The sequence below is a fragment of the Rissa tridactyla genome, chromosome Z, assembly GCF_028500815.1.
Source record: "Rissa tridactyla isolate bRisTri1 chromosome Z, bRisTri1.patW.cur.20221130, whole genome shotgun sequence".
NCBI classification, from domain to species: domain Eukaryota; kingdom Metazoa; phylum Chordata; class Aves; order Charadriiformes; family Laridae; genus Rissa; species Rissa tridactyla.
The window spans coordinates 47,084,989-47,109,172 of record NC_071497.1 but is presented as its reverse complement, the minus strand read 5'-3'; the positions used below and the strand labels follow the sequence as shown (position 1 = coordinate 47,109,172).

At 39.8% G+C, this 24,184-nt stretch overlaps 1 protein-coding gene across 3 annotated transcripts in view; it reads left to right on the top strand.

The window, feature by feature from the left end:
• PCSK5 (proprotein convertase subtilisin/kexin type 5) overlaps positions 1-24,184 on the top strand; it is a 252,572-nt gene that overhangs the window by 37,341 nt on the left and 191,047 nt on the right. For all 3 annotated transcript variants that reach the window (XM_054184936.1, XM_054184937.1, XM_054184938.1), the window contains exon 3: positions 16,114-16,227. In XM_054184936.1, coding sequence (XP_054040911.1) covers positions 16,114-16,227 — 114 coding nt within the window. The remainder of the gene's footprint in view (positions 1-16,113; positions 16,228-24,184) is intronic.

Here is a 24,184-nt window from a genome sequence, read left to right as displayed (position 1 = left end):
TACTGGAGCTGCAGTGCTAGTCCCAGCAATGGATAAATTCAGAAAAATGTCTTACTAGACCTAACAGCAAATTTAACATTTGCCTTAGCATTTGTCATCTTACTTCAGAAAATAAAAGTACTTAGGATGTAGATAATTAGTTGTGAATACTTTTTTCGGCTCTTACCTTATATTCTGTAGGTATTAGAACATTTCAGGATATCATAATTGCAAAGTTTGCAAAGTGTAATTACAAAGTGTACATTAATGAAGTAACAAAAACAAGGAGGAAAAAAGCCTCTGTCCATACACGTCTTCATCAGAGGACGCTTCAGCGTCACAGCTGTTGCAACCATGGAGGGAAAGGCTGGAGAAATGATCTGGGCAGGATGGACTCCAGTTTGGTGCAACATGCTATGGGAGTCTTCAGCTGGCAATTGATTTGTGCAGGGACTATTAGAGGTCACAGCCACTTTTGCCGAGAGCATAAAAGGTATATGCAGCATGCTGTGTGGCTAAGATAATTAGGCATCATTCGGTTCACCTTGCGTACCTTGAGTTATCTAAATGCTTTCTAAATTCTCTTCGTTTTCTCAGACCCTCTCTGTCAGAATTGCTGAACACGTGGCTGTTGCTGTCTTGCTAAGTGGCACATCTGCCTGGTTGGCTCTCCCCATGCAAGCTGGGAGTGCTCATTGTCACTCAAAGTGAGACCGTTAGTGAGGGGCATATAGGGCATATATGCAGCCAGATCACAGAGGCTTGTGCAGCTTCATTTTGTAAATGCAAATCTATGTTAGAAAAACAAACAAACAAACAAACAAAACCAAAGAAAATCCGTTTGCAGCCTAAAAAGGAAAAGGGTGTTACATGCTTCTCACAATTCAGGAACTGGTGCAGGATTTTGCTTGGCCTTAATAACGATAAAAGCACTTTAGGTAAATCTTTGTGTGGGAAATTTAGACCTGTAAGATGACTATTTCATCATAGGACTTATAAAAATGTAAAAGCTGAGAGTTATAAAGGAAACTGCTTGGCAATCCCTAGTCCATGGATGCTAGTAGGTGTTAATAACATTGGAGTTTCTTTGCAGTTCCAGTAAAGCAGTACATGTTTCTGTGTTTTTTAGCAGCAAAGTGAGTTTATAGGTGAAAAATTATAGTGCAACTAAATGTTGTTGTTTTTTTTTTTAAAAAAAAAAGGTAAGGAGAATTAGTGCTTTCATTTCGAATCTGTGTTCTAAGAGCTTACCAGGGAAGGCAGCGGCTCTGACAGCTGCAATGGTCTCATGTTATACTAAGCATGCTTTTGCTGTTATTAGAGTCAGTTTGCATTGCTAGTGGCAGAGACATAGCAAATTGCTGGTTTGGCTATTGGGCTATAAAATTGCTGGATATCAGAAAGAGTGGAAATGGAGAGATCCTAGTTTTGAACCAGGAAAAGATGCACTGTTCCAGAAGAAGCTGATCCTGCAGGGGCAAATGCCAGAATATCACGAGAGGGTGAGATTGAAGGAAAACACATTTTGGAAAGGCACATCTCAGAGCAGGCTGTCTAGGAATGTGACAGAACAGCTTCTACACACCATTTCCTGAGGGGATCCAGCTTCATCTGATACTGATGATATTGATTACAGTGCAGAATATTCGTAGAAAAATGGATTAAAGGTCTTTCTGTTTGGTTTTTTTTCCCCCCTCTGCTGCATTTGGAAAACTTTCTGGCAGCAATGCATGTTCCTGATGCAATGTGTCAACATTTGTGCGTATCTGTCTGCCTGCGTCTGACAGGCAAGACAGTCATGTTTAATGCTAGTGGTTGTTATCTCACCCAGCTATTCTAAATGGTGAACAGGAAGGAATCATGATACACATAGATAATTTCTCATAACTGGCATTATTAACAGGTAATTAAAGGCGGGGACAGGGAGCTGGAAAGACGTCCCTCCCCGAAACAAAGTGGAAGAGTCTCCCCCCTACCCAACTTTTTGTGTGTAATGACCTCCATTCTTTTAGGATCATTTTAAAAAGCCAATGTCACTGGAAAGCTGCTCATTTTCCTTGGCTGATCTGTTTCACTATAGCAGATCTCACTGTCCTGTGAGCTGCAAGTTTTAATGGCTCAGAAGAGGTGCCAAGCAGCTACGTCCTCTTCACAGCTGTGCTGCTTGAATGCGTGTGGCCTTCGTTGTACGGCTTCCCTCCTTCATGCTTCTGCCTCCCTACCTGTGAAACGGGGACAGTGCTGACAGTTGAATAAAAGCTTTTGCAAACAGCAAATGCACAGCAAGTACTGTGTATTTTATTCTGTGCAATTGTATTTCTCTTGGTGTCACACAGAACATTTTATGAATACAAACAACATTTTAGTAAAATAAAACACTCATTTTAAATCCTTTCTATATAATCCACTTAAAGCAGTCATATCTATTGGTGTGTTGACTGCTGCTTACATAAGCTGTGTTTAACCTAGATTATTGTTTGACATTATTTTTTCCCTTTTTTTGACGGGGAGTAAATGCTGTCATTTCCATTGATGCTGAAGTTCTAAATAAATATAAATGCCAGAATATCAGTTTATCTTTGCTTTTGTAAAGGATCCAAATTAAAAATTTCTTTTTACGTATGTTAGCAAACTGAGACTTAATGCACTGTTTCATCAGTAGCTGTTATAACAACTTTGTGTGATCGTATAATAAAACCAGAATTTCTGAATTCTGAACAGTTTTCTGTTTTCCAGGGTGTTCCTAAGAAACTATTTCTCCAAAATATGGTTGCCAATAGACTCGTAGTCTGTAACACTGAAAGAAAACATTGTGGTCATCCAGTCAAACCATCTTTGACCAGATGTCATATGGCTCACCAGAATGCAGAATGAATTTCTATTTGAAGCAGCGCATAGCTTTTAGAAATCTTCCAATTTTACTTAAACATTGTCAGCAATGGAGAGTTTCCAGAAGGTTTTAATATGTTCTTTTTTTTTTTTTTTTCTTTATCTGAGGTTATCTAGCTTCAACTTCTAGCCATTTCACATTGTTATAACTGTCTGTGAGTTTGAAGAATGCTCCTCTATAGCAGTTTGGTGACCAGCATATGTGTTTGGACACTGTGACCTAAATGCCCATAAAACTTCCCTTTCCTCAGCTAAGAACACCTCCTAGAACAACTTCCTTGTGGATCTCTTTTTCTCCTCTTTTCGTCATTTTTGGGCTTCTTTCCTGTGCGCTTGCTGTGTCAACATGCTTCTCTTGCCTTTGATGCAGGAAGCTAGCAGTGAGATTTGCTCTGTGCACATGTATGGTAAACTTCTTTGTCATGTTATGACCCCAAATACACTTTGATGAGGTGGTCTGAAGAAGGCATTTAGGTAAATTTAATACTGTCACCTTTGTGAGAGACTGAGATTTCTTACCATCTCTCTTGACTTTCATACTGTCCTGGCAAATAGTGGAAATGCAATCAGGTGGTTTTAACCTGTTGTCTGATGATAATACATGTGTTGTTAATCCCCCAGAGTCCGGTTTTGTCTTTCAGTCCCTCCTATGAGCAGATAAAGGAACTGAATGGGTCATCAGAGATATAAAAGTAGTACGAATAGGAAAGTTTATGAAACCCATTATAGTTTTTGAAGCTTCTGAAATGTCTTCCCTGGCAAGAACAGGCAACTTCTGAAGCACATACCAGATTATATCAAACAAAGCTTATGTTTGTATACTTCAGAAGATACATGTTTACATATTTGAAGATTGTCTTGGTCAGAAGAAAGAAGATTTTATTGGTACAGAGAGTATTCATAGCCAGTAATCATATAAAGAATCACATTTATATTAGGGCATTTTGAAGTCCTTTTATCCCAACAAAAGACAAAGTAGAAATAGCTCATAAAGATTGCTATCGAATGACATAAACACAGATAACAGAAAATTTGGCAAGACTGTAGGGACCACACTGCAACCTCATATAAATGGTCTGATTGGAGACTGAAAAGCTTTAGTATATGCTATTGAAAGGTCTATTCCATAAATGATAGCCATGGAAATAATCCTCTTTATTTTCTTTTTCTCAGTTTATGATATGACGAGTGTTGTGAGTTATGAGCACAGAAAAATGAATCCATTACTAAGTGACTGTTCTTGGCACCTTTCTAGTGTCAGAATGTGCACAGGGACCATACGGGAGTTGCAAAGCTGAGATGATGGCCTTGTTTCATCCAGGCTTTAAAATAAATAAAAGCAGGTTCATTAATCAAGCATCACTCCAGCTTTCATGTGTTCTGACTTGCAGAAATTGAGAGATACGACCTCGCTGGAAGCACTGTCAGCAATTTGTGAGGTGTGGGAATAGTACTTCAGTTGAAAAAACATTTGCCTTTCTTCAGCCTACTGAATGTAGGAAAAGGAACTTCAGTCCTTTTTCATTTGCCTGGGGGTGGTCTGCAGTGTTCCCTCAGGCTGGCTGTATGTGGTAGCTGGTTGAAAATTATTTCAGATGGTGATGATGATAATGTTTAAGAGCTGCAGCAATCAATATTTTAATAGCAGCAAACTTAACTGCCAGCTGCAAGACTGCAGTTCAGGACAGAAAGAGATATACTGGAGCTTGGGTCACAGGCTGAGAAAAAGAGAGATTAAGCCAGCAATGACTTAAAAGGACACAGAATGTTTCCCTTTTCTGTTTTTTTTTTTTTTGGTTTGGTGGTGTTTTTCTGTTGTTGTTGGGTTTTTGTTTTTTTTTTTTTCACTAAAGCTTGTGCCAGAGGAGGCAACATTAACGATTCCCCTCTCTTCATTTGAAGAGATAGATCAGAGACAAACATTCCGACCATGAAAGAAATAGGAGTGTTTACCAAGTTGTGCTACAAAGGCATCTGAACTGCCAAATAACTGGTGAAATGGGGTGGTGTAAAATATGCAACTGATACTTCCATAAAGAGCAAAACCCAATTATTTTTAATATTTCAAAACTCTAAAACTGAAACTTGATACAGGCAGTTTTCACTCAATTCTGAGTTTTGAATACCTACTTCTAAGTATATGATACATAAAAGGCAGATTTGAAAAAAAAAATTGATCTTTTTCTTATGCTTAAGAATATAAACAGTAGCGATACAGGCACAATCAAAAAAACCCAAGTAGGACCAACTTTTCCTGTGGTTTAAAGTACTCTGATCAGAAAGCTGCTTGATTTGATATTTAGTATATGCTTTGTGGATGAGTTTTTCCATGGTGGATTTATGTAAAAAAATTTCCTTGTTGGCAAAGCATCATTAAGCAAAAGTGCTGGAACTACACTGAGTAGTAGGTGATAGTTTCTTCCTTTGTAGAGTGCAATGATACTGTATGAGGACAATTTCAAAGGGTTTTTGGTCAGCGAAGAGACTACTCAAGAGAAGTATTTGCTTTGGCAAGACCAGTATACCACTGTTGGATATTATATATCACTTAATTATGGAATAGTTTTACTATCTCACTAACTCTCATTGGATTTGCTGAACTGCTGTGGATACCTATGACAATAGAAGCCACGGCAAACCCTTGACTGAATCAACACCTTTGGAATTACACTGGTATTTTTGACATTTCAATTTGACCCTGTGGGAGAGATTTGTCTTCCTAAGAAGTCATTTAGTAAATGATTTAAGGCCATCTTATATTAGCATGTGCAGATGTCTGAAGGACTAAAATGATTTATGACAAGAAAAAAAATCCATCAGAAATTTCTACAGTTTTTTTCAATATATATCATCGCTACAGTAATATAAACATAAAACGCAAGATATTTCAACTGCCAGATGTTAGACTCCAAAGCTAATTAAGTTTAGAGAGCTTAAAATTTTATCCCCTAGTGGATACTGGATTTAGCATCAACTTTTCAGTTTATTAAGAAGATGCAAGTTTAGGTCTAAGTTACATGGAGTTATGACATATCAGTTTTAGTTTGAAGTGATATTAATACTAATCCTCATGGTGCATTGAAATTCTAGATGATTCTACTGTCCCAAGACAAGATATACTAACATAGTACGTAATGGTGTAAGCAGTGCTTTAGGTACTATACCAAGCTGACGTATCAATTAAGAGGTCTTTTTTTAAATTGTATTGCCTTGTAGCTCTTGAGTTGTTACGAGGTGAGTTGTATGACCTGTGGCTATAAATGATGGACTACCTTGTATAAACATAAGAGTTGCTTTTAAGCTAGTGCAGTAAAGATTTTTCCTCACTTTTCCAAGGCTGAGTTATTTTAGAAACTGAAGCAGAGCATCTGAGCTGGTTAGGGCACTTCAGATCTGAGGAAGGGAAAAATCCCCAACTGCTTGAGACACGCTTTGCCTACAACAGCTGGTGCTGGTGCTGCTGGAAGCCACCGGGCAGGAGCCCAGGCTCACTGGAACTTGTTCTCAGCTCTGCCACAAAGCTGCTGTGTGATTTTCATCCTGTAATTTTGAACTGCTCTGTGGTCTGCTGTGGTACAGTGCGCAAGTGGGGAGGTTGGGCAGAGGCCGTGGCCACGTTCACTCAGCAGTTGCTACAGTCACACCTATGAATAGAAAAGCCACTGAGACTTCTCCAAGGAGAGAAAATGTGGGTCTTTTTGCCTTTCGTTGTTCCCTGCTTTTCCAGTGGGACAAGGGTCCTGGCCATCAGCAGAAATGCTGAGCTTCTCCAGAATTTCAGTGTGATGCTTGTCCTTCCCAGGGGCTCTGTCTGCTAATAAACTGCCTTGGGACAGAAACTGTGCTTCTCCACTGCTAGCTGGGCTGTGCCCTTTTCCCTTCCCAACGTATTCCACTACAGTCTTGCTCCTAAAGCAGGAAGAAGACTTTGCTGCTACGCACAATTGTAGGCTGATACGTAGTGATATTTGTGAAGAGCTCGGAGCTGTGGGTGTGGGAAGGCTGCAGAGGAAAGGCAAAGGGTGTTTCAGATATGTTAAATTCACAGCTGTAGATCATTGTACCTCATGGATGTGGAAATACAGCTATAGTGCTACAATGGATTGCTTGTATGTAGCGAAGTAGGTGGAAACCACTTAATTCATATCAGGACTGACTGGGTTTTCTGTGGAAAAATGTGCATTGAATTTCAGCTTTGTTCCATGGGTGAGACTGCGGTAGCTTGCCCTGCTGTTGTGCAAGATGTTTCTTTGGGCTTAAGTGGTAATTTCAAGCATTCTTTGTTGCCTTCTTTCCTCCTCTGCTTTTCTTTTCTCTCCTCTCCCCAGCCTGTCCTAACATCTGTTTCTTTTTTTATCTTGCTTTTTTCAGAATGTGTAGCATAATTATGACAACTGCTTTGATTGTGGATTGTCACTGACCCTTGCTGAAGAAGCACTTTGTCAATCAGCAAGAATGCATCACTTAGCTCTGCTGGATTCACTGACTTTTTATCCAACTTTAGACCCCTACAGTTTGTGAAATGGTATCTGCAATAATATTCCATGCTCTTGACCTATGTCAACAGCTACTTTACCCAACTGTCTTCATCTGTTTTTATGGTGCAAACTGGTTGCTGCTACTGCAAGTCAGAGAATACTGGTAGGTTAGGAAAATAGACTGGTGTTTAATTATAATTCTAAAAACCCACAAAATTCTTGTTAAGCTGAATAGTCCAGTTTTTGGGGGTCTCACTTTTGTAACTCTGCACATAGACAGGAGGAGGTGTGCCAACAGTCTTCATCACCCTTCCTGCATTCCTGAATAATGGCTTGGATATCAGTTGTTCAGTAATCAGGATATGGCCCTTGGATATTGCTACATCCTCCTATGCACTTTAAACCTAACTTTTTTGACTTTTTGTCTTCATTTCAGTGTGAAATGCAAAAAGAGAGTGTTGTCAAATGATATGCTTAAGTAGATCTTGTGTCATAGAAAATTTCATGACAGACTACTGTTTTTGTAAGAATCTTAGAATCATGGAATAGTTTGGGTTGGAAAGTACCTTCAAGATCATGTAGTTCCAACCCTCCAGCCATGGGCAGGAACGCCTTCCACTAGATCAGGTTGCTCAAAGCCTCATCCAGCCTGGCCTTGAACACTTCCAGGGAGAGGTCATCCACAACTTCTGCCTTTAACAGCAAGACCATTTGTTGCCTCAGTACCCAGCGCCCTGGGCTAGTAGACGGGGGCTGGGAGTAGAATGAAACCACCATAATCCAAGGGTAAATGGTGACAGACCTGCTACACCACTTAGACACATAAAAGTCTATGGGGCCAGATGGGATCCACCCAAGAGTACTGAGGGAGCTGGCAGAAGTGCTCACCAAGCCACTTTCCGTCATTTATCAGCAGTCCTGGCTAACCAGGGAGGTCCCCATTGACTGGAGGTTAGCAAACGTGACATCCATCCACAAGAAGAGCCCAAAGGAGGATCCAGAGAACTATAGGCCTGTCAGCCTGATCTCGGTGCTGCAGAAGGTTATGGAGCTGATCATCCCAAGTGCCATTATGTGGCACATGCAGGACAACCAGGTGATCAGGCCGAGTCAGCATGGGTTCATGAAAGGCAGGTCCAGCTTGACAAACCTGATGTCCTTCTATGACAAGGTGACCGGCTTAGTGGGTGAGGGAAAGGCTCTGGATGTTCATTTACCTGGACTTTAGTAAAGCCTTCAACACTGTTTCCCAAATCATACTCCTGCGAAACTGGCTGCTCATGGCTTGGATGGACATACTCCTCACTGTGTAAAAAACTACCTAGGTGGCCAGGCCCAAAGAGAGGTGGTGAATGGAGTTAAATCCAGTTAGTAGCCAGTCACAACTGGTGTTCCCCAGGGCTCAGTATTGGGGCCGGTTCTCTTTCATATCTTTATCAATGATCTGGACAAGGGGATCAACTGCACCCTCAGTAAGTTTACTGACGAAAACAAGTGTGAGTGTTGATCTACTTGAGGGTAGGAAGGCTCTACAGAGGGACCTGGACAGACTGGATGGATGGGCCGAGGCCAGTGGTATGAGGTTCAACAAGGAGAAGCGCCAGTCACAACAACCCCATGCAGTGCTACAGGCTTGGGGAAGAAAGGCTGGAAAGCTGACTGGCGGAAAAAGGACCTGGGGTTGTTGGTCGACTGCCAGCTGAATATGAGCCAGCAGTGTGCCCAGGTGGCCAAGAAGACCGATAGCATCGTGGCCTGTATCAGGAACAGTGTGGTGAGTAGGACTAGGGAAGTGATCAGTCCCCTGTACTCGGCACTGGTGAGGCCCCACCTCAAGTACTCTGTTCAGTTTTGTGCCCCTCAGTCCAAGAAAGACATTGAGGTGCTGGTGTACCTCCGAAGAAGGGCAAGGAAGCTGATGAATGATCTAGAGAACAAGTCCTCTTAGGATCAGCTGAGGGAGCTGGGGTTGTTTAGCCTGGAAAAAAGGAGGCTGAGGGGAGACCTTATTGCTCTCTACAACTACCTGAAAGGAGGTTGTAGCAAAGGGGGTGATAGGATGAGAGAAAATGGCCTCAAGTTGTGCCAGGGGAAGTTTAGACCGGATATTAGGACAAATTTCTTCACTAAAAGTGTTGTCAAGCAGTGGAACAGACTGCTCATGGAAGTGGCTGAGACACCATCGCTGGAGGTATTTAAAAGATTATAGGGTCATGGTTTAGTGGTGGACTTGGCAGTGTTAGGTTAACAGTTGGATTCGATGATCTTAAAGGTCTTTTCCAACCTAAATGATTCAATGTTTCTATGATTCTGAGTCCTTATCCACAGGACTTCTCTCAGTCCACTCATTGCCCAGCCTGTATCCATGTTTGGGATTGCCCCAACCCAGGTGCAGGACCTTACAAGTGGCCTTGTTCATCTTCATGCGGGTCACATGGGACCACCTCTCTAGCCCATCAAGGTCACTCTGGATGGCATTCCTTATCTCTAGAGTAGGAACTGTAAGAACAATTTTTCTCTTACGGCCTATTCTGTGCCAAGCACAGTCTCATGTTCTGTCTCTGAGAGTCCCAGCCTCACTCCTGTCCTTTACCAGCTGGGTCTACCAGAACTCAGTTGTATGTGAGCGTTGAGGGTCTTTAGGCAAGTGAAGAATGAAGTGTGCCAGATGCAGCATGAGACTGTCTGCGTAGGGAGGGAGGATGCTTGCCCAGATCAATTCTTCTGTAGACAAACTCCAAGTATAAGTGCTGCAGTGCTGCCCAGTGCCAGCTTTCCACATGATGAGTTTTATCCCTTTTTCTGATCCGTCCTGGCTCCACACAGATTCACTGCTTGCTTGGCAATACTTTCCACATCCCCTGTCTGAGTTTTCTCTGTCTTTTTAATCTGTAGTGTTCCTTCAGCACCTGCTTTCTTGTTATCTGAGCAGGAATTTCTAATTTCTTCTTACAGGCATAGGACAGATTGAGGTGAATGGTGGTAGTACAAGGGATAAAGCCACGATTACATTTGGGAGTGCACCTTCAGCAACTCTTTTTCACAGACTGAAGACCCACACCTTCATATTTAATTCTGCAACATAAAAATCATAGATTCTGGTATGAAATGTCTAACCTACTTCAGAGTTAGGCTGATTTTTTATCCCATTCATGTTTTCCTCAAAATGGAAAGGATTACACCTTCAGCTTGCCTGTAACTTCTGCTTTATAGTAATGGCATTTTCACATACTGGACTTGACACATTTTTAATCAATTTGAATTCAATTTTAATAAATTTGGAAATATTTATTCAAGCAGACTCTCTCACGATGAATTTGAAAAAGTACTCTTTCACAAGAGTGTCTAGTGTTTGTATGTTAAAAATCACGCAAGTTTGATAAATTGGTGGATTATTTTTTTCAGCGTGTTAATTTTTTTTCCATTTCTAAAACTTTTTTTTCCCACAGTTTATTACACTGGAGAAGGTCTTACTGCAGAATACTTACACGGGACTCCTTTCCTAAGAATTCTATTGAATCGGTGAGAGTGAAAACAGTAGAAAGTAGTTTTGTTTCACACAAAAATAACATTTCACTATAACTTTTAGCACTTAAAGAGAGAAGAGCAGTATGCTTGAATTAGCCATAGCAGCGTTCCATGCAGGTCTCTGAAGAAGAGCTGCACCGTGCACAGAACTACCCTGTGAGTGCTGAAGTGAGGAAACTGGAAATGGTGATTTTTTTGTAAAATAGTTTGGTCTCCAATCTGGCTTGGCTTTGATTTCTAGACATTCAGGAAATGGAACTTTCAAAGCTGAAGTCAATGGGAAAATGCGCACTGTTCCCCCTCAGTGTGACTTTATGGAAATGTTAAAATGCACCTCATTGTTTGCATAGAGTCTCCTTTTGGCAAGAAATGGGAATCTGTATAATCAATTACTCTGGAGACTTTCCTTCAAAGCCTTTGGGTTAGAAAGTGTGGGCACTTTTTAAAAGAAAATATTTTTGTACAAATGGGCTCTTTTCATACAGAATCAAAGAAATCCAAGATATACCAGGCATTTGACAGTGACGTGTGGATGAATACCCATAAAATACTCAAAGGAAATATATGTCAGAATACTAAAATAACGGCTGAGTCTTGACCTTGTGTTCATTAATATAACCAGTGATTGTACAATTTAACTTAAACTGGCAAGTTTTTCTGTTCACTTATTAAAGAACCCCAAACCCTATGGTTCAGTGTAGTAGGCTGTTCTATTTATATAGCAATGATATTTTCTGTAAACCAAATTTTATGCATTGACTTCTCAGATGAGAAAATTGTCTTCTAGATGGCTGTGTCAGTATATCCTCAGAATAAAAAAAAATAGTAAGCAGATCTCCACAAAAGGCATTTGCTAAAAATCTTCCAGACAAGCCTATAATCAGGACTGTGATCAGGCGTATTGTTATGTTTTAGGCTATTCTGTCTTAGCATACTGCACCATCTCCCTCGTAGCAGTGCACAGTCACTAACTGGGAATGGTAATTTTCACTTCCCCTTTTCACTGATATGGATATCTGTAGTACTCAAAGTAAGTCCTAATTTTTTACACCAGGTCTGTCTAGTTTGGAGAAAAGGAGGCTGAGGGGTGACCTCATTGCTCTCTGCAGCTTCATGAGGAGGGGAAGTGGAGAGGGAGATGCTGACCTCTTCATCCTGGGATCCAGTGACAGGTTGGGTGGGGATGGTTCAAAGCTGTGCCAGGGGAGGTTCATACTGTTCATTAGCAAGCATTTCTTTACCGAGAGGGTGGTCAAACGCTGTAACAGGCTCCCTAGAGAGCTGGTTGATGGCCCATGCCTGTCAGTCTGTATGAAGCATTTGGTCAATGCCCTAATAATATGCTTTTAACTTTTGATCAGCCCTGAATTGGTCAGGCAGTTGGACTAGGGGATTGTTGTATGTCCCTTCCAACTGAAACGTTCTGTTCTGTTCTGTTCTGTTCTAGTCTTGATTCTGTTCCGTTCGGTTCGGTTCGGTTCCATTCCATTCCATTCTATTCCATTCCATTCCATTCCATTCCATTCCATTCCATTCCATTCCATCATTAGAGAGCTACTTGCACTGTCTTCCCATTTACATAATCAGGCAAACATGCCATTTACCCCCTTCTGTATTTGTATGAAATCAAACGGCTATTTTACTTATATTAATTTTATGTATACATAAAATTGTCATTAGGTCTTATGGGAAGACAAGAAATTGTGTTCCTTTTTCTGGCTTTGGGTCTGATCATGCAGGCTGCCGCCTGCAAAATTACTCTTTCACATATTTTCCCTAACTTTGCTAGGAGCTGAGGAAATAGGAATTATGGGCAACAGCCATCATGTAATCTGCAACAGATACATAATCTGAAGTACAGTCACTTACTTTCTTTGTTAAAAAGTGGTAGATAAGACACAGAAAAATATTTATCTATATGTCACTAAGATCTAACCACCTACTATACTTCAGGCTTGCAGATTAACTCAGTTGATACAAGCTCTTGTACAAAGGTAGGCATGTACACGAATACCCAAATATATACAAAATTCTTTATGTATCAAATTATTGTTCCAGTAAACTAGAACTGTGCAGCAACACAGTGTTTATGATTGCTTGGACTAAATACCTGTCTGATAAATGGTCTTGATAATGTTGTCTGGAATAAAGGAAACAGAGAAAAGGAATTAGTGTGTGGTTTTTTTAGGCATCAATGTATGCAGGTATCAGTCTCCACAAGAGCTACGCTGCCTTTATGTTTCAGTGTTTTTAATGGTCAGCAGATATTTGCAGCTGAATAGGCAGTAAGTAAAGGGAGACAACATATTTTTACAGTGAATAGTAAAGAGTTTTACAATTTGTCTTGTCAGGAAAATACCATTCATTTATCCATATAGAAATGGCATTAGGTTGCTGACATTCTGCTTAAACTTGCATGTTGCGCAAGCTCAGGGAATATTTTACGATCCTCTGGCTCCATGTACAAAAGAAAGGTGTTTTTCAAAAACTTCTCACAGTTGCAATGGTAGTTCTTACAGGAGCCTTGATGCACAGGAGTCCTTAATGCCAAATTGGGTCCCTTGGGTCTCTGATTTACAGCTCCTCTAGGGAATAGAAGTGTTGGTGACTACCTTCTTCCATTAATGTTCATGCATTTAAATTAGAGGTAGCAGTGGTAGAAGGTTTAATCCTTTTGTCCTGAGTCTGTCTCGTTTTTTTTCTCTGTGGATGCTCTTACAACACTATCATATCCTCAGAATGCATTGGTAGCAGGCATTTGTAACTCCTCCCTGCAGACTCAAGATATAAATGAGTTTTCGTAATGAGTTACCATGCGTGGCATGGTGTGCTCTGTGTGCTCTTGGGCTGTGCAGTGTTGAAATTTGTTGATTTAAACAACTGTCTCAACATGGTAGCATACTCATGTGGTTAATTCCTGCAGCTAAGGTTGAATCAAGATGACAGTAAATACTCCTGCAGCATAGAAGCCTGAGACCCCTCACTCAGGTGAAATTGTTTCTAGCACCGAGGCATAAATCTCATAATAAGGCTTAGAAGGTGGATCTAGATAAGCCCTGAAAACCATGGTTGCTTATTCAGGCCTGTTGAAGCCTTTTTGTTATTCATTGCTAAATACTAGTAATAGGAGGAGAGAGGTCCATGATCTGTGGCAATCCAGGCAGCTGCAGAGTCAGAGATCAGATGGTACATAGCATGCCTCTTAGTTGGCTTCAGATGTGTTGGGAGGTCTGGGCTACCTGCAAGGAAAGAAACTTTGAAGAAAAACAAGCTTCTGGTCTGGAAAAGAAAGCATATATTAGCAGCAAGTGACAAAAAGGTAGGGTTCATTATAAATCAGTTGTGAATCAGCCTTTTTCGTGGAGGAGAGATTTAGTTAAGATGGTTGTTGATCCCACTTTAAAGCAGCCATAAGTCTTTTGGCTCTCCCTCCTTTGGCCTTTGCCCAGATATAGGTATGCTCTGTGCATCTTACAGGCCTCCAGACTTTGTTACGTCAAATGGTGCCAAAGACTGATTAGCCGTCGGCTCCTGCTGAAGGCACCTCTGCATCTTTTAGGATCTGAAGGGTGCAGTCAGCTCTTGGCTTCTTGAGAGGGCATCCACCAAGGTGGATTTCAGCCTGAGCTGGAAGAGGAGCACAGTAACCAGGAGAGAAAGGCACATATCAAATTTCTCAATTCTCCTAGAAGGAGAAAGGGATCTATGTTTGTTCCTAGAAGATTTAACACTAGCTGATTATCTGTGTTCTTAAATGACAGAATTTCTCCTCTAGAAGAATATTCTTGGCCCTAAAGTTAATTCTTGGGAAGGGGAAAAGTTAATTTATTCTTTATAAAGAAAACCACAAAGCCTTGCCAACCTCTACAAGGAATGTTCTAGCAATCCTCTCATCCTGAATTCAGTGATGTCTTCCTGTATTTTCATCTGACCAAGAACTAGAGGCCAGAGTGGTATGGTAAAGGTGGTAGAGGTAGGCATGGTATGGATCTCAAGCACAATTTTTGTTAATGTCAATGGACCTATGTCTGTCTAAGGACTTGAAGCTGAGTTGTGGATGCGCAGTAGAGAGATTAGCCTTCCAAGGGAAAACATTAATACCATCTCTGGCAAGCGACAAAGAAATACATGAGCTGAAAGTAAACTTCTTTTATATATTTCTATGTTTGTGTGCATACACAGACATTTCATAAACAGCACAAATAAAAGGTGCAGAGTTTGCTGCTAGTAGGAAATGGCTGTCTTGCTTGAAAAGAGGTGAATTGAATTTTTATAGTTATATCCCCTGAAACAATTCAGCAGAAATATGAGCTGTCAGGAAGCTAGATGTGTGTAAATATAACTTGGGTTTCTCTGTGGATAGTTTATGTTATTTACATTTATAGAAACTAGCTCCCATTTAGAATAGCTAATGCAGAAATAACTGCAGAGTTCTAGCTGCTCTAAGGTTGACGTCACTTTTGGTGTCACCCTTCTGGATGTATCATGAATCTTTGAAGATGTGTCAGACAGACAAGATTATACCTTTCAGAGTTAGCTTTTTAACCCTTATATTTGTTTTCGTGTTTCAAGTTCTTTTTTTGTTGTAATTTGACCTGTTGCTCCGTACCCAGCTGTTTCTTCCTGGGGAGAACTTAGTATAAAATAAAGTTTCAGGGTGCCTGGCTGAGAGAATCTTGACAAAGAGTCACTTTGCTAAAAATACAATTTAATTTTGTTTTTTCACTCCAAGTGGTGAAGGTGATTTAGATATTGGTTAAGCAAAACATTTTAATATTTTTCTGAATGTTTTTGTTTTCAGGCACAGACTTAAATAAAAACTAAAAAGAAACCAAAACAAAAAAAACCACCACCCCCATGTTAGAAATTTAATTAATTCCTCATTGTAATATGCTGTTATATTTTGTAACAGTAACTGCTTTTATAAATTTGAAAGAAGCACTAGTCTAATAATGAAACATAATAAAATAATAGCATTTAAAAGATGATAGCCAATGAAGTCTTTCTAGCAGGGGATTTAAGTAGTTGTTCAAGAGAGATTTGTAACACTAACTAAATTGGACATATTCCTCAGTGAACAGTATGCCAAGGTGAGCTGTGTGTTCCCATTGCCAGAATGAACTCTTTAACATGAAATATGTCTTGGACTATGGTAATGGGAAACTTCCCAAGATTTCACACATTTCTTGATAATCTCCACGGAACCCTAACACTTTCCATATGTTTTCCTGGTTGGCAGGTGGAGTGGATACAACAGCAGGTGGTTAAAAGAAGGATAAAGAGGGATTATAAACCTGGTGGTACCCAATCCACTTATTTCAATGATCCCAAGTGGCCAAGCATGTGGTACATGGTAAGTACATACAGGGTCATTGGCTCTGTTTCATGCTAGCGTTTAGTTGTCGACTGTGGTATTTTGAAAAGGGGTGGAATACTATGTTCAGAAAAAGCAAATTTTGGGGTTTTTTATGTAACTAATGAAGGTCTGTAAACTCCTTACAAGTATTATAAAGAATTCCCAGTGGGTCCTGCAATAGGAAACATTTATTAATGCATTCATTCATGAATGCTTCCTATTGCAAGATGTCTTGGGAATTACTTATTAGAGGATAAACTTCCAGCAATGAGAAGGGAAGGAACTTAGCTACAATCTGTGAGAGCAGTGAAACCACTTGTTTTCAGTGTGCCTAATTCACTGTCTCCAACATCAAAGTGATATAAACGTCTTGTGCCCTGAAACGGGAGAAAGGAGCCATGAACGCTGACTGTTCAGCATTATAATTACACGCTTTTTAGTAATGAACAATTGCATTGTTGAAATAAATGGATTGTTTGTGCACTTTCCTGTCTGACATGAGTTGCATGTTTTCTGAAGAAAATTTTTTTTTTTTTGGCCTGATAGTCACAGTTAAAGCCTGGAGTGAAACTTTTGTATTCACAGTGTTTTTAAAAAAATTTCATTTTGCCTAAGAAGGTGCAAATCACAGAATCATAGAATGGTTTGGATTGGAAATTACCTTTAAAGGTCATCTAGTCCAACCCCCCTGTAATAAGCAGGGTCATCTTCAATTAGATCATGTTGTTTAGAGCCCCATTCAACCTGGCCTTGAATGTTTCCATGAATGGGGCATCTACCACCTGTCTTGGCGACCTGTGCCGGTGTTTTACCACCCTCATTGTAAAAAATTTCTTCTTTATATCCAGTTTTAATCTACCCTCTTTCAGTTTAAAACCATTACCCCTTTTCCTACTACTACAGGACCTACTAAAAATTCTGTCCCCACCTTTGTTATAAGTCCCTTTTAGGTTTTTAAAGGCCGCAATAAGGTCTCCTTGGAGCATTCTCTTCTCCAGGCTGAACATCCCCCACTCTCTCAGCCTTTCTTCATAGGAGAGGTGTTCCATCCCTCTGATTATTTTTGTGGCCCTTCTCTGGACCTACTCTGACAGGTCCATGTGCTGAGACTCCAGAGCTGGACGAACGACTCAGGTGGGGTCTCAACAGAGTGGAGCAGAGGGGCAGAATCATCTCCCTCAACCTGCTGGCCACACTTCTTTTGATGCAGCCCAGGGTACCTTCTGGGCTGCAAGTGCATTTTGTGGGCTCATGTTGAGCTTCTTATCCACCAGTACAATTAAAAGTTGTATTTAGCAGGCTTGTTCTCTTTCTCTACTGTCCTGTTGATGTAGTTCTAAATCCCCACATGTTGCTTTCTCGTGTTGCTTTCTCATGTTGTTTCTCATTTTCACATGTTGTACGTCACATATGTTGCTGACTTAAGTATGACACTCAGAAGGTTTTATGACTTGATTGAATTGCTTCGGATAGGGAGGAGAATATGCCTTTCTGGCAACAATATGTAAGATAATTTCCCTGTAAGTAGATACCACCTTTTCAGCTTTAAAAATATTTTTATGTTTTTATTCATTTTGTTCTGGCTTGTAATTCATTGTTGCATACATTAGAAACAAAAAATGTCATAGGTAATTTGTAACTAACAGTAAACAGTTGCTGTTAGTAAACTGAGTCAGAAGTACTTGTCTTCACAGATACATCATATGAGCATTTTGTAAGTCAGAAAGTCTAATAACTTTGCTATTCAGTTTCTTGAATTCATGTGTTTTAATGAGAGGCTATGTAATAACTTTACTTCCAAAATTCCTCTTATTTTTATTAAAGAACTCTACTACTGACTCTTCTTTTTCCAATGGAAAAATTGTTCCATATTACTCTTAATAGCTCAGAAAGAGATCTATGCCTTTCAGGCAGTAACTCTCCTCGTACAGTAGAAATCTATTTCATTTTTGTTTTGTCACAGTACTATGGGTTTTTTTAGCAGTTCATTGTCCACTTTGAAAATGTCTTTTATCCAAAATGTGGTTCTTTTTAGTTGTTTGTGAAAGCTGTATTGTTTTGGGTCATGAGATCACGGCAGGTCTTTTTCCCAGTTTACTGAAATGTGTATACTTGTCTGTCTCCTCTAATATGTGTGTTTATTCATTCTGCCTATCCTATAAATACGTGCATAAGGTGACAGACAGATTCCAATAAATAGCAGTAGATAATAATACTGTGTCCTGTCAGCTCTCATTTTTTAAAAGTTTTATTTCAGCATTTTTAATTGAAACTAGAAAATAACAGTGATTTATCTTTAGGTAGTCTGCTGTTATTGCTACAGACTTCCAGCTCTGTGTTAGACTAAAAAGAGGGGGGCCAAATTTCAAGAGAATAATGCAAAAAGCCCACTATATAACATGTAGGGTAGTTTATGTGATTTTTTTCCTTTGGGCTCCTAGATTTGTATACAAGTTGTTTAATACCACCATAGTTTTTTGGTGGAACTAGATTAGAGGGATGTTTTTTAACTGATAATAGATGCTTATAGCAGTCACCTCTAATTTTGTTCAGGAAGGTAGCAGTCTCCTATTTATAAATCAGTTGTGTTGCCTAGCCACACTCCTTCACAGCTCTCCCACAATTGCCAGTCTAATACAGAAAACACCTAAGGGCAGCAAATGGATTTTACTGTTTGTCTTGTACAACTTTCAGAATATTGTCATATCTATATCTGTGGAAGAAACTCCTCACTTGCAGACCCTCTAGGCAGGGGCTGTTCCTGCCTGATGGCATTTACCTCTGTTGAATAACTCTGTGTATTTGCAGTATCTTCAGTGGTAGTGATTTGATGATATTTTGTTGAGAGTGATCATTAAAGTATTAGCAAGTTCACTATTTCAGCAGAGAGAATAGCTAAAAATACGTGAATGGGTTGACTTCAGGACTGACTTGGGTCATTACCACATATCCTCATATGACTGCATTTGTGACTGTAACCATAGCTACTTTTGTTAATCTTATTTACTTTTATAAGTTGGAGGCAAAAAAGGAATTTGAGGTTAGTTAATGGTTTCAGTCATTGCTACGTCAGAAAGAAGTTTTTAGGTTGCTGGCTGCAGATGTGTTATTGAGAAGGTAATAAAGTATTATCAAGTACACGTTTGCGTTTGGATTAATAAGTAACTTCATTGTGGGTTAAGATTGATATACCTTTGGCCGTTGAACTGGCATAATCTCTAACAGGACTGTAAATGTAGTTCAGATTTGTTGACACAAGTCCTTTTATTCAAAGACTTTGCCAAGCAATATCTGGTTGATATTTTTCCTCCCCCAGCTTTTTCTGCACAACTACCATCCCTTGCAATTTTAATTGTCTAGACTAGAAATAATACATTTTTGTTTGTGTGATATCCACAGCAAGAAGTTAAAAGGGGGATTCAGTCCATCGTTCTCTTTTGGGCCATAACAAAGTTTAAAAGTATCAATCAAGAACTATTCTGTGAACAAATTAAAAGGTCCTTCTTTAATTACTCTATTTTTTGCCATTTGCTCTAAACGCATTCCTAAAAAGAGCAGAGACATGAGGAATATAGTTATTTAGCACCTTTTGGTTCTATGGAAGACAAAGCAGGCAGAGCTTCCAGAGCCACTCATCATCTGAACAAGTATACTTGTACTTTTCATTACCAGGAGATCATCTATTGAGAAATTACAGCTTCTCATGCTTTCTAATAACAAGGAAAGGGCGATTTTCTTCTGACTTCCCTCCATCAAAGCAAGGAAAGTTGGAAATAAACCAGCTGCTTTATCATGACCTCTGAATCTTGAGGCATCTGTGCTCAAGAGTAAAATAAAATATTTTTATAGATTAAGTAGCATGTGAAGCTTGACCTGTTCAACTCTTTTTTGAAACAGACCTACAGAATTGGGTCCAGCTTGCTCAGAATAAACTGATATCAAAGAAATAAAACAAAGAGAAAGAAGGTCCCTAGTTAACATCCCTTTCCAAATTTTGAGTCAGGAGAGAACTAAGTCCCGTATGCCATCCCCAGAGCTCAGCTATCTTTGTGTCATCAGGATGTACCTAATACATTTCTTCTCTTTCATTGATGTTGACAAAATAACCTGTTTGTCAATAACTGGATGAACTATATACAATCAGTTTGCATAACTGAAAGAGGTCGAAGTCAACCCTGAAGCCCTACTGCTATCTGAAACTGTTTTACTTGCAATAACAACAAACAGTGTCTTTGGAATGACTAAGGGGACTTTGTGCCTAGCCAGTTTCACTGTAGCTGCCAGTTTTTTTAATGAGTTTCCTCATCTTGCCTGTATGGAAAAATGGTCACAAAAACTAGAGAAAGTAAATATAAAAAAAAAAAAATATATGCAAAGATGTGGTTAATATAACTAACTTTGACTTTAATAGACTTCAATCACAAGACTCTCATTGCTGACCATTTCTTTTTGCTCCCCACTTCAGAAGAGCTTCATAGTGGTCAGCTGAAACTGGAATCACACTGGCACACTAGCACAGCTTTCTGCAGCTGTAAGCTAGCTCTGCTGTGATGCTGGGCTCCACTGCATACTTTTTTTTAAATAGAAGTCCCTGCAAGAAATTAATTTAGCCATTGTTTATTTTTTAACAAACCATTCATTGTTAGACTACAAAGACACTGACTATGTCTTTGCAGTCAGTTAAGACAGGCACAAGTCTTTTTCAAACACCGATCAAGGACAGTCCTCTCCAGTGCTGATATCATCCCATCTATTGTTAATAATAATTGCTAGTGCTGACAGGATTCTCTAATTTGGAGAAGCTCCCACTTCCTACCAGGTTCTTCCCACTCTTCATGGCATAGTTACTGCTGGGCAGGAGTTGAACATATAATAGGATATTTCTGTGGGACTGAGAATTTACTGGAGGAGGAGTATGATGTTTTGAGATGTGGGGCTGGAGGGAGGGGCACTGTTCTGTTAGAGCACCTAAGAATAAATGTAATAAAGTGTGTAAACCAAGTGTAAACTGTATAAGCCAAGTGTTTTCTCCTCACTGGATGCCCCTTCGTCAGAGGAAGAGGACATGTGTATCGAGAGGTGTATATTGTAGGATCTCCTTGTAGCTGGAGAAGGTATGGCACTCTCAGAGAGAAAGAGGGGAAAGCCAGAGCTTCCATTGCAGTAAATCACTGGGGCGAGATGGTAGTCCTCTGAGACACTACAGCATAAAATAACTGAGCCACCCACAAAACCAAATAATATAACTTTAAAAATAGTGTTATACTCAGAGAAGAAGGTAGACAGGGTCTCTAGAATGCATATTGGGGATCATCCAGAAAATTTTTGTAGCATTGAAACTTATCTGAAAATAGCTGACAATATCACTAAAGTTGCAAATCACATAAAAAAGTGGAACATGGGAACTTGCCTGTCAGCTTCTCAGGTAGAAAATGGGTGAGACCGTCACATTCATAAGCTTCTTGGAATGGAGGAAGAAGGACACCACCTACTACATATCTTGGCCAAAAAACATGCTGTGTTTTTAATTGTCATTGCTAAACACATCCCACACCAACATAAAGTATAATTCAAAGCCTCATTGAAGTAAAACTTTCATTTTGTTTTACATGTATCTTTGGTCCACAGTGATGTCAGCTCACCTCTCTTAAATAATTTTAAGGTCTGTTTTTGCTATTGATCTCTACAAACGAAGTACTTCCTCTCTTGAAAACTATTTTCCTTTTTCAGAATCTCTTTACTTTTCTCAACCTTTCTTATCTTCTCTTCAGATTTATTCCTTGTTATTCCTTCTTTCTAGACATAAACTGTGCTTTGGCAGAGTAGGTGGAAGACAATATGCATTTGGAGGAGTGATAAAAGCAGACAACTTCACAGTCTTCTGTTTGGAACCCAAAAGAAGGGCTTTTGTAAAGCTGCATTGTCTGAGATGTTTTCTCTGAGATGTAGCAATATAATGGAAAAGTACTATAGGACACTAAAATTTACATAGTCTTTTTAAAAATAAGAAAAACATATTAGGTAAATATAATGCACTTCAGTTGCTGAAAAAGTCAAATTTTCATGCAAAACTTTTGAAAAGATACTCTAGTTGCAATCTGTAAACTTAAGAAAAGATACAACCTCCCTCTGGCTGTGCTATTTCTCCAACTGCTTATATTATGACTTAGCTCTGGGGGCTTTTGGAAGAGCATTCACAGTTTCCAAAACTGGACTGAAAGGACAAGCAGATGCACAAATGAAAGTGTTTCAGGAGAGTCAAGGTGGAAGGGGATTATAGCAGTGCCAGCAGGTCACGATAAAACCAGGTGATTGAACCAAAGTGGAAACCAACATTTCCAAATTACTTGGTGAATAATACTGGATGAATTACTTGGACGAGACAGCTATATAATATTGTTGCACAATTATAAATGTAGTGTGATGTTACGGAGATTTTTAGAAAGCTGTTGAAGATAAAAGACTTGCTGAGAAGCTTAACTCAATATTTATCAGTCATCCTTTTATTTTACACTGTTAGATTTCTGGTATAGAGAGACGAAATATAATTTATACTGCAACTGAGAGCAATCCATGCAGACTGATGAGATCTGAATTAGTTGCAGCTCAGGCTGGCTGCCTTGAGCTCTGACGCTGAAACCAAAACCCAGGAAAAAATTGCTTACTTTCCACTTTCAGTGAGGACTGTGAAGTCAGCATTGCTTTGAGCTTCAGTGAAGGGTCCCAGCTTACTTTGTTTCTTCAGAAAACTCCTCCAGTATGCTGCATAGTGCTCTCCAGTTATATTTGTGAGCTCCCAGGTGAGCTATACTGGCATTCACAGGGAGGGACAGACACTCCTGCTCTGACATGGTATAGTTGACTCTGGACAGCAGCCAGAATGGGGCTAATAAGCCTTTATCAGCAGTGAGTAATATGAGTCTCCAAAGGTCCTGTAGCCATGAAATAAGGTGGAGGTGAAGAGTTAGACAGGCCAGTTGCCTCCCTTATGCCGCTGATGAGATCTGTGGGGAGTTGGCTTATTTTGTGCCCCTCTTCCAACTCCAAGTGTGAGCGGCTGAGCAGAGAAAAGGATTTTATGTCCCTGCCCTGGCCCTTAATGAGGTCAGCTAAGGTGAGAGGGGCTGTGGAAGGAGGCAGTGTACTGGGTGCAGGGGAGACAGAGTTGAGGACTGAATTTTACCTGCCATATGCCAACACCACAGCAAATAAATTCATGTCCCCCTCCTTTACAACCTCCTAAAAAGCTGTTTCCAACCCACCTATGCCAGCCATGGGCAGCTAAGGAAAAACCTCACTCTCTTTTTATTGCCCTCCCAAGGATTGTTTTCTCTTTCCCTCTGCACAGTGGAAGCCAAATCATTGTTCTTTCTGAGGTGGCATGGCATGCTTGTAAATGAGTTGCTTATTTTGTAACTTGGTTTGGTTGTTGCATGCACTTTCCGTATTTGTGTGTGTTTTTTTATTGCATGAGAAAATCGAGCTTTTGGTGTTTTAGAAAGTTAAGACAACAATCTATGACTTAACTTCAGTGGAAGTGCTGCTAGAAAGAATCAAACTGACTGTCAAAACACTACCTTGCCAATCAGTATGTGAAAACACACCTCTTGTTCTCTGTGGACAAGGTAGAACTAGTAACATAAGGTCAGGTAATACACAGTTTGACCTAAATTCATTTCCTGTTGGAAGGCAACAGCGTACTTTAAGTAATCAAAAACCTGTAGAAGTGGATTTGTCCTTATCTACTGAAAAGAGATTATTAGTGCAACCATTTTAGCAAGATTAACAAATAGTTTAAAGTCAGAATGACCAGATAGGCTGCTTGATCTGTTCCTCTGGGACATTCAGTTCTGGCTTCCAGATTAGCAGCCTTGGAAGTGCCCAGGAAACACAAAATGGAAGCCAGCACTGTTCAGGGGTTGTGCCTGTGTTTTCACTGAACCAACAAGCAGCG